Raw genomic sequence first — 11,759 nt, forward strand, 5'->3', positions numbered from 1 at the left:
GCTCCGTGCCGCCGCCTGGCACCGCCCCCGGCCGCCCTCTGGCCACGTGCTGCGGGGTTCGCCCGCCTCAGGCCGCTAGCGAAAGCTTGGAGAGCTCCGGCTCCATCCTTAATCCCTTCTTGTCCTCGTTAGGGTTTTATTAGCTTCTGACGAACCAGAGGGAAAGCCCCAAATACGTACTGTTTAAATATGTTTAAGGCAGAAAAAAAAAAACCAAAAAAAAAACAAACATGAGCAAAGTCCAAGAATGCAGTGACCTTATCATTCAAGCATTTGATTAAGGGGGCACTTAAAATGCTTATATATACATCGCATTCAAGAACATACTTGCCCAGCTCAGCCCGCCAATAACATGTCACAACATCATCTAATGAGCAAGCTGCTCCTCTACTGCTCGTGGTCATTGGGCAACGCTCCAGTCAGCAGCTCTATGTGGGCCTATCTCCTGGCAGCCATATACCAAAAAATAAAGAGGTATGGCATTAGGCCCCACATCACACTGTGTCTGAAGGGTGCTGCCTGTGTGCAAGGCAGCCCTGGACAGCAGCATCACAGAATCACAGAACAGCTTGGGTTGGAAGGGACCTCAGGGATCAGCAAGCTCCAACCCCTGCTGCAGGCAGGGCCGCCAACCCCCATATCTAACAGTATACTAGGCTGCTCAGGGCCTCATCCAACCTGGCCTTGAACACCTCGAGGGATGGATGGACAGGGCATCCACAAGTTCCCTGGACAGCCTGTTCCAGCACCTCACCATCCAACCATCCCGCAGGACACTGTGATGCAGCCCTCCTGCATCACAGTGCTCAGGAAAGCCATTCAGATGTGGCAGACGGCAACTAAAAATAAGGAAAAGTCTAAGAAAAATTTGAGGCAGGAACAGCACTACTGATTTCTTGAAGGAGCTGGGGAATCTGGAGGACTGTTGGGTTTGGAGCTGCATCATTTCTTTGGAAATGCAAGGAATTCATGAGAGCAAATAACCTCTCCACTTTGGCTCCTAAACCAGCTCAGGTAAGTGCTCTGCCATCCCCAAACACAATACACTGAAATGGCTTTCTCACTGTTTGTGAAATACAATCAATATCAGAATTCATGCATTTCTGCTGTTGTGCCAGAGTGGTCTTCAGGAAAATAGCATCATGTTAGAAGTGTAATGGACAAACATACTATCACAGAATGGCCTGGGTTGACAAGGACCACAATGACCATCTGGTTCCAACCCCCTGCTGTGTGCAGGTCACCAACCAGCAGCCCAGGCTGCCCAGAGCCACATCCAGCCTGGCCTTGAATGCCTGCAGGGATGGGGCATCCACAGCCTCCTTGGGCAACCTGTTTCAGTGCCTCACCACCCTCTGGGTGAAAACTTCCTCCTTAATATCTAACCTAAACCTCCCCTGGCTCAGTTTAAGACCCTTCCCCGCTGTCCTATCACTAACCACCCTCGTAACACGTTCAACTGTCTTCAAATAATTAAAAACCTAACGTCTACAGACTGTCCACATTCCATTCTTCCAATTTTTATGATTGAGGTTGCAGTTACCAACATTTAGCAATGTTGGAATTACAGTTCCATTATTTTTGTCACCATGCCAAACAAAAAAACCACCAATTCTTTCCTCAATGATACTCCTGCACATTACACCTCTAACAGTCTGGCAACTGTCCTCCCTCTTGCCCCCCCCCAGATTCAAAGGTAGCCAGTGCTCTCAAGGAAAAGACCTTTCACAAGACAAAAAATATCCTATTTACTCTTTGCTCCAAGGTGGAGCCCTTGATGAGCCTCAAGCAAGAACAATGAGCAGTTAATCACAGCAGTGACCCCACCTTCATTTGTCCCTACTGAAATAAGAAAACACACAGAAAAATCTGAACCTGCACACTTGAAATTAATCCAGGAAAATCTTCCTGATTTATAAAGCAGTGAGAATGCTTGAATGCACGCACGCTTCTAATTAATGTATAAGTGAAAGACAAATGGCATCATGAAAATGCCATCTAAAAACCTCCTCCCAAGCCTCCAGACAACCGCCTTCCATGAAAAGTTACCATGTTGTGTGAGAGGAATAACAGCAGCCATTCCTTGTCCTCATTCAACTATCGCTGCCTTCATTACTTTAGAAAACATAGTGAGGTTTTGGCAGGAAAGCTGAATGGGAAGTTAACTCCCTTATTTTTCTATTTTCCCCTGTGGATAAGGTCACATTATGATTGATCTGTATTGGTTTAGTTTGTCCATACAGACCTTATTTGCACATTTTTCATGTGAAACAAGAGGATAATAAAATCCTAATACAAAATAACATTTTACAGAACAACAGGTACCAACACTATCTAGTTCTTGGGTATTGAATGATGATTTTTAAAACCATTCTGAATTCTTCTCTTCCTACTTTGGTAATCAAGTAACATAGCAGTTTCACAGAATCGCAGAATGGCCCAGGTTGGAAGGGACCTTAAGGATCATGAAGCTACAATCCCCCACCACCACCATGCAGGGCCACCAACCTCCCCATTTCATACCAGCCCAGGCTGCCCAGGGCCCCATCCAACCTGGCCTTGAACACCTTCAGGGATGGACGGGGCATCCACAGCCTCTCTGGGCAGCTGTTCCAGCACTTCACCACACTCTCATAGTAAAGAAACAGCAGAATGAAGAGCATAATTCTGCCAACTGTCCGTCAGCCAATTAAATTTCCCCAGCGTGCCAGTACATAAGCCACCTTGGCATGCACTGTATCAGTATCTATGCTAAAACATGACCATAGCATTACGAAACATTCCATTTATGCACAGAATGACAGAGCTCTGTCTTACCTCAGAAGTTAATTATTTGTTTCTTGTTGGATCATGCTTCTATAGATCAGCTTTAGACCAAGGGTGTTTTTAGACAAAGGGCTTACATAAAGATTGTCTTTTATATCAAGAAATAGGGGATCTCAGAAGCAATATGGCAACACAGTGATATGCTAGGGCAGTATCTAGGTCCCATGTCTGTAGAAGGGTTTACAGGTTAATTAAGTCTGGATTAATTAAGATGCACACATACAAAAACACAGTTTGTACACCTTTGAACTTTTCACCTCTGTCTGCACCTTTGTCTATATATACAGATGCAGAATGACAAAGTTTTCAAATAGACCAGGCAGAAGTTTTCTTGCTTGGAGGTTGTACAATCTGGAAATAAAAACATCCATCTGTTTAGAGACAGACTGGACACAGACTTATCTTCAGTTAAAGCAGGGTACAGTAGTCACTGAGTAAACCAAAAGACCTACAGGTCGTTTGAAATGTTTTACCCAGATGAGCAGTGCACAGTGAAAGACCAGGCAGAGATTGGTGCAACACTGTCCATCTGGCCAAGAACAGGAAGTAAGAATTAGTAAGTCTTAATGGATATACAGATACTCATACACATCTCTTTTTGGCAGTAGCTTAATAAACATTCTGAATCACAAAAAAGCCTATCAGTTATTGTAATACATTAGGTATTCTTTGGAAAGAGCTGATGAGGTCATTAGTCCTTCTGTGTGTTCTTCAGTCTGCCATCTTGATGCCAGATAGGCTTTGCTTTGAGCCCCATTTTATATCACCTTTCTTCCAAAGCAAGTTTTCTTCAAGGTATCTGGTGTTTTATCACCCATCTAGCTCCCTCCATCTTCTACTGTTTTGGCTCCAGTTGGCTTTATGAGCACTAATATTCTCTAGGGGTGGCCTCCAAAACAAACATTAACCTGTGAAGCACAGGCTCAGAAGCAAGAGATACAGGAAGCAGATCCCACAAAAGCAGGCACTCATAGGAACAAATAGGAACATGCAATCAACCCATTAAATCTGACACAAAGTACACAGTTGAAAGTCAAATACAATAATAAGGAATTATGAGAAAAAAGTAACACATCATCTCAAGAAATACCAGTAAAGTTCACCTAGTAAGGAAAAAATCTTCAAACCTAAAGCATTACAGAACATGTGAAGATATTGTGAAACACACAATTTCAGTACAAGCTAAACAACTGCCTCAGTACAGACCTTTTCCTATACTACCAAAAGGATGATCTACTGCTCATAGAAAATAATATCTATGACCTTACTAGAATATATTTTTTACATCAGTTACTATAATTAAAGCAAAATTTATTCTAACTGGCCTATAGTTTTTATTTGTCTTGCTTACTGAAGCACTGTACTGTTTTTTCTGTTCTGTTTTTTAATGTTTTCTCACATCAAGTAGGACAGTAAGGTCAATTAAAGAAAGTTACTATTAACAACTTATCAAGCCACAAGAACAACGATGAAGCTTCAGTCCTATAGACAAAATCAAGTTCTTGAGCATCCCAAAATACCCGTGTTGATATAATGAAAGAAGTATTAACTCCATACTTGTCAGAGATCAAGATATTGGGAAAAACAGCCATTTCACACCAGTGCAGGTTAACTGCCCACAACTACTGCTTAGCTTCTATTAAAATCCCAGCACTCAAAGTGTTTCTCTTGTAAGTTGTTGGGGAAGACCTGACAGGTTTAATTCCTTGCTATAGACCTCAGTAGTAACTCAACATACTGCAATGACATACAAGTCATTAGTAAAGATAAGGCTGCTAGTATTACTAATACAAGTGTCCTACATTGACTGATTATTGGGGTGAGCTGTCTAAAGACAAATAATGAATCTCATGAAGTTGGTTCCATATAGCTAGCAATACTGGTATAACTTTTTTTTAATACATATGTGCATTTAAATTTGGAGGTGGCCAATCTGTAAAGCTAAAATAATCTGTTGATTTAACAGTTTACTTGTTACTGAAAATCAATTGTTCAAGCACTAAGGAAGAGAATGGGGCTTTGTCTAACAAAATTATACTATGAGGAGCACTTAATTTGTAAAATTTCAGAGAAAAATTCCATGATCTCTTCTGCTAAAGAACTGGGTTAGAAAAACAAACTACCACCACTGTGAAAAGCATCTAGGTCATTCTGACAAAACTTGGCTAGACATCAAATACACGTCCCAGAAAACTGCTATTGGTAAGGTGGTAATGAGTAGTTGGGCACAGTAAACTTCTCATCCAAAAGAGGTACAGCCACACACTAATTACAGCCTTCGAGTTAAGCTCCTAATCCTCTTACTACACTGAACTACTTGCACATGCAACTTCCTTCTGCTAAAGTAAAACAAGTATATTTTACTTTCACACTGAGTTTCAACACCACATACCTATAGCTTGTATAGGTAGATATGTATAGCATTTACTCTCGGGCTCTGTGCAACACATCAACCTAGACAGAGCCATCTATTTCTAATGTATGATTTCCATTTAATTCCATAAGAACTTGATCTTTAAGCAGTTGTGCTCGTCTTTGGAATATGTACCATGTCCATACTGACATCTATCTGGAGTCTTCTTCAATTTGGTAACTCTCATCCCCTGCACTCTGCACTGGTGAGACCTCAGCTGGAATACTGCATCCAGATGTGGATTCCTCAGTACAGGAGAGACACAGATCTGCTGGAGCATATCCAGAGGAAGGTTACAAAAATGATTCAAAGGACAGAACATCTTCCGTACAAGAACAGGCTGAGAGAGTTGGGGCTGTTCAGCCTGGAGAAGGCTCCAGAAGACATGACAGCAGCCTTTCAGAATCTAAGACCCCACTCCCCAACCTTTAGATATAGAAAAGACAGATTTAAGACAAAAAAATAAGCAGACGCTCTTTAGCAGGGCCTGTTTTGACAGGACAAAGGGAACTGGTTTCCAACTAACAGAGAGAAGATTTAAGTTGGATATAAGGAAAAAAAAATTTAAATAAGGGTAGTGAAGCACTGAACAGTATGTCCAAAGAGGTGGTGTATGCCTCATTCTTGGAGAAATTCAAGGTCAGGCTGGATGGGCTCTGAGTAACCTGATCGAGCTGTAGATGACCTTTAAGGGCCCTTACAACTCAAACGATTCTATGACTGGCAGTAGGACATGATAAGGGGTGGTCTAAAACATAGCAGTAATAACGTAGAAAGCTTTCAAAGCCACCAGTTGCTACTTTGCACCACAAAAAGCGAAATTTTACAATCAGTGAATGCTCATTTATCATACAGATTAGACTTAAAACTCAAAACTTCTGGAAGGGAGGTTGCTTAGACAAAAGGGGGATGATAAGGCTAATTTCATTTCAAGCCACAACTCTTCAGGAAATGATCCATGCCATTCCCACTTCCTGCAGTTTTACCATTATGATTCAAGAACATTCACAAAGCCCATTAGAATTAGCTCCCTGATATGATTTGGCAAATACTTTTATTATGACTCTTTCTTTTCCTAGTATCAAAAAAAACTCCAGGGGCTCTGCTTAGTTTAATTTGAGGAGACAACAAAGAAGAACAAATTTAGTGAAATCCTTATTACAGTGTAGTAATGTACACTCGAGACATTAAAAGCTTAAAAGTATTTATAGCATATGGGTGCAAGTCACTTCAACTAGGAGCAAAAGAGACAGGAAAAGCTAAAAGCTTTCTAAAAAAATCTACCAAGCAGATGAGTGGTACCCTAAATGCTAAGGAGAAAGAGCAGTAAAACAAAGGAATTATGAATCTAATGGCTACAATTCAGAAGGAAACCATTAAAGTTTGGTTTTTATTGAATCAGGGGGAAGCCCCAAGTAAGCATATTAAAGATGAGTCAGATGTGGCTATGAATAGAAGCAACTTCTAAATGAGAAAGATGACTAGGAAATATTTAATTAAATACCGTGGACTGAACTTTGGATAAAAGACTGAGTAAGTAGGAAAGATTTCATTTCTATTTGGAATTAAGAGATGTTTGCAGACCTACGTCAATTATACTGTTTTTCTAGTTTATTAAATACTGCTTATCAAGCCATTCCGCTTAAGAACCACAAGACATATCAGATAATTGCTTAAAATAGCAAACTTCACTGTTGTAGTCTTTTAAGATGGATACATGTAAGTATTGCTCCCACTAGCTGTCAAAGAACACCACCACCACTCCAGGGAACTTCTTAAAACATCAGAAACAAACTACTCAGACAACAGAATGACACTGTATCCCCCTAATCCCAGGACTGTATTTCCTTTACATGCATGCAAATAACTATTATACAATGAAGTCTAACAACTTATTTTTTGGAGATGTTTATTCTGCTAAACATGAAGCAAAGATATACTGAGTCTTTGTTATGTAACCAAAGAAATTTAAACTGCCTACAGCTGAGAAGGACATAGCTACTGCTGCAGTGGTCTTCATCTCATCTGTAGTTAAAATGCAACTAAGAAGTCATTAAGTGACTTCAAATACCACTGCTGTTAAGTCTACTACATAGATCACTCCAAAAGTAATATCTCCTATTCATTTCTATGGTATTCATTTCCATACAACGAAGTGTATGAGAACGCTACATGAGAGAGCAAAAATCACAGATACAAAACACTATTTTTCAACATAGTGCCACCATTAGCTGCATTTTTGCCAGCCATGAACAAACGCCTGCATGCCATGACTGTAAAAATCAGCACCAGTGGAGGCAACCCACTGCTGCTGTTGCCACTGCTGAAACACACCACCCACTGCCTCACTATGACTACAGAATCATAGAACGGCCTGGGTTGAAAAGGACCACAATGACCATCTGGTTCCAACCCCCTGCTATGTGCAGGGTCACCGACCAGCAGCCCAGGCTGCCCAGAGCCACATCCAGCCTGGCCTTGAATGCCTGCAGGGATGGGGCATCCACAGCCTCCTTGGGCAACCTGTTCCAGTGCCTCACCACCCTCTGGGTGAAAACTTTCCTCCTACTGTCTAACCTAAACCTCTCCTGGCTCAGTTTAAAACCATTCCCCCTTGTCCTATCACTATCCATTCTCTTAAACAGTCGTTCCCCTCCTGCTTACACGCTCCCTTCAAGTACTAGAAGGCCACAATGAGGTCTCCCTGGAGCCTTCTCTTCTCCAACCTGAACAATCCCAGTTCCCTCAACCTTTCCTCATAGGAGAGATGCTCCAGCCCTCTGATCATCTTTGTGGCCCTCCTCTGGATATGCTCCAAGAGCTCCATGTCCTTCCTGTACTGGGGGCCCCCAGAACCGAGTAGAGGGGGACAATCAGCTCCCTCTCCCTGCTGGCCACTCCTTTTTTAATGCAGCCCAGAACATAGTTGGCCTTCCAGGCTACATACTCACATCCACTGTTTGGTCTCCATAAACATTCAGCAAGCATCAACAAATGGCAATGAGTGCAAATTCTTTTGCATGGAGGAGTTCAATTCCACATCTTTGCTTCATAAGCACTTCCATGTCAGATACCGCCCCTATACTGCCGTCTGTAACATGGCAACAACATGTAGAGGAATACTGGAGCAAAGATTCAACTTGTACTGCCATACCAATGTCAACCTCTGACATGGTGGGCCAAAGTAATAAAAAAGGAGGCATTACTTTCAGAGCAGCCCTCATTGCACCTCCATTTAGCCACTAAGTTTCCCAAATGTACATACTGAAGTTATATTCTCAACTCTGTTTCACCAAGACTATTAGCCAGGTTATCTTTCGGGGAAAGTTTTAATGCCACTGGGATGACGCATTCAGCAGTACCTGATCATTGCCTGAAGCACACTGTAATTACTCTAAGGTACACCCTACAATTACTTCCTTGCATTTCTCCACCTGTGGATCTATTCTCAAATTCTCTAAGATAGCAGTAGATCAATCCATCACTACTTATACAAAACACCTGACCAGAACAGATGATTAACAGGATGCTCTCAGCTCCCCCAAGTAAACACATACTGTTTGAAGCTCTAAAATTAACTAGTAAAATCAAATATACCCAGGTTATTAACTGACTGGAAAAACTGCATGTCAAAACCCACAGTTAATTGAAGCTTTTCAAGCCCATCTCCACACCAGTCAAAATCCACAACAATGGACAGTGTTTCATAATCACAAGTGATCCTAAATAAGGTAGAACCAGCTGAGTGCATCAAGAGAATTGAAGAACCACCAAAAACATCTGGGACTTCATTTAGTGTGACTTTTAATGTAAATCTGAATACAAAAATAAACAGAATGTCCTACAGTTCTCACAAATCCTCAAACTTTCTTTTACTCAATTCCCTGACAATTTGGCAAGCGCTTGTTTTCTCTGCTCCGCAGTCATATATTCACAAGCTTCTAAAATATTTACTAAAATTAAAGTCTGTTGAATTGTTTTTGCTTTTACCCATATTCTTCCATTCATTCCCAGCACCAGCTCAAATGGGTACAGCTGTGACAGTTCCTGAATTATTTCACATTTGGGAGCCAAGAGTCTGTAAAATAAGATTAGAAAAGTTTAGAGGAAAAAGTGAACGCTCATGTTTGATAAGTATTACATCATTATCAGTCAGCAACTAAACTGCAGCACTGGCATTAAAGAGCAACTCTAAAAGGTAAGATGATTCAAATTGCATATCCATAGTCATACCATATCAGAATTTAAGTTTTCCTTTCAAAGTATGTGCACCTGAAGAGAGCACTTGTGTACTGATAGTTGTTTTTCTAAGTAGTCAGAAGAGTTACCGAGAACAAGGCTGAAAAATGACTTAGCTGTTCACACTGATGATAGGACATGTAAACCAAATTTACAAAACCCAGGTATGAAATAGCTACTTCGTATTTCCAAAGAACAGATGCCCACCTCTCCTCCCCTCAACATCAAAGCAACAAGAAGTTTGACCATCATTTATTATTATCAACTCATATTTTGTGCTAGTCACGCACTGTTTCTAGTTCAATGTACATGCATCCTCTACTCAGTAAAACTGGCATAAATGCACTAGAACAACCACATAGCTTGATTATTGGCTAGTTCACACTACTTGGATTAGAGATATCCTACCTAAAAATACAATGTTACTCTCTTAGTTTCAGGTGCACAGAATTGTCTTTCTTCAGTGTCTATTCCCCAGCCTATTGGGAAAGGCAGGGGGGGGTGTGTGGAGGAAGATGAGCAAATGACTGTGTGGTGTTTAGCCACCTGCTGGGTTAAACCACAACACTTACGCAGTTAGCACAACTGGATTTCTTAGTACTTACTTTCTTATCAGACCTAGGGAAACTTTAAAGAGGAAGCCATCTTGTCCAATTACTCCCATTCCACTTGCTCTTCCACTGCTGTCTATACAGACCATCTCTGGTTCCATGTCTTTATTTGCTACAAGGAACTGACCGTAAATAAGGTCTCCCACCTAAAGCAAGCAATGTCAGAAAACAAGGAAGCAGTAGTGAAGATCATACTGCACATTTGTAAGAAACATTCAGTTGATAAAGATGCACCAAGACAGCAAAATAGTTGTAAATTGGATGAAAATCTGGACAAGAACCAGGAGTGTACATTTGCAGCTCAGAAGACCAAGAGCATCCTAGGCTGGATCCTAAGAGGGGTATCCAACAGGGTGAGCAAGCTGTCATGCTGTCTGCTGTCATGAAGCCTCAGCTGTGGCCCCTGGCACAAGAATGCAGAGCTGTTAGAATGGGTCAGAGGAGGGTCAAAACACTCCTGTGAAGAAAGGTTGAGTTAGACTTGTTTAGCTTGGAGAAGAGAAAGCTCCAGGTAGATCTCATTGAAGCCTTCCAATACTTGAAGGGAGTGACATTTACATAGACTAGTAGTGATAGGACAAGGGGGAATGGCTTTGAACTAAAAGAGGGGAGATAAAGGTTACATGTTAGGAAAAGATTCTTTACTCAGAGGGCAGTGAGGCACTGGCACAGGCTGCCCAGAGCTGTAGCTGCCCCATACTTGCAAGCAACCAAGATCAAGCTAGATGGGGCTCTGGGCAGTATGATCTGCACAGTGGGTGGCAACCCTCCCCATGACAGGAGACTGGAACTAAATGATCTTTGGAAAAACTCTTTCCTATGAGAGGGTGAGGTGCTGGAACAGGCTGCTCAGAGAGGCTGTGGATGCCCCATCCATCCCTGGAAGTGTTCAAGGCCAGGTTGGATGGGGCTCTGGGCAACCTGGGCTGGTATTAAATGTGGATGTTGATTGCACTGCATGTGGCGGGGGCTTGGAGATTCATGATCCTTGAAGTCCCTTTCAACCCTGGCCATTCTGTGATTCTGTGATTAGGTGATTAATTACTGGTGATAGAGAAATGAGCTGTTATAATAGGAAGTGTTCTCCTCTTCTACTAGAAACATCTTTAGGAATACTAAAGATGTGCAACCATATCTCCACTAGAATCTGGAAGGCTACTACCAAAGATCACAGAATTATTGCACAAAATAACTTTTCCTGTTTGAAGTACCAAACTTAAACTTTCTCTTTCTCCAGACATTAAGAGCATTAAAAGCCAAGTCTGTTACTGCAGTGCTTTATCGGGTCTGCCACGGGCCACGGTAAAACCTTGATGAATAAAGCCACGTTAATCCTTATTATTGTGTGAGTGGCACAAACACCTTTTACTAAGGTAAGAGGCCGCACACCGGGCAGCGTTACCTGCACGTTAGGCCTGTTCCTCTTGGTCGCGCCCTCGAAGGCCAGGTAGGACAGCGAGGCCTGCTCGCTGCCGCCCACATCCAGCCGGAACACGTCCCCCACCTTGCCCGTCACGATGCCGATCACGTGGTCTCCCTTCACCGGCACGTACTGCGAGCGGTACAAGCGGTCAGCGTGCCTCTCCCGCACCCCTCCCTTCTCCCTCACAGCCCGCCGCCCCGCCGTACCCGCTTCTGCTGCGAGTCCACCCAATAGGCGCCGCCCGCTG

At 42.3% G+C, this 11,759-nt stretch overlaps 1 protein-coding gene across 1 annotated transcript in view; it reads right to left on the bottom strand.

The window, feature by feature from the left end:
* Nucleotides 1-9,026: 9,026 nt before the first annotated feature.
* Nucleotides 9,027-11,759, bottom strand: part of EXOSC3 (exosome component 3) — a 3,324-nt gene continuing 591 nt past the window's right edge. Inside the window, exons 3-5 of the mRNA XM_019617926.1 lie at nt 11,492-11,641; nt 10,084-10,235; nt 9,027-9,317 (exon numbers count right to left, since the gene is read on the bottom strand). Of these exons, the coding sequence (XP_019473471.1) occupies nt 9,116-9,317; nt 10,084-10,235; nt 11,492-11,641 (504 nt within the window). The 3' untranslated portion in view covers nt 9,027-9,115. The remainder of the gene's footprint in view (nt 9,318-10,083; nt 10,236-11,491; nt 11,642-11,759) is intronic.

This window comes from Meleagris gallopavo, chromosome 8 (assembly GCF_000146605.3).
Source record: "Meleagris gallopavo isolate NT-WF06-2002-E0010 breed Aviagen turkey brand Nicholas breeding stock chromosome 8, Turkey_5.1, whole genome shotgun sequence".
In the NCBI taxonomy this organism is placed as follows: domain Eukaryota; kingdom Metazoa; phylum Chordata; class Aves; order Galliformes; family Phasianidae; genus Meleagris; species Meleagris gallopavo.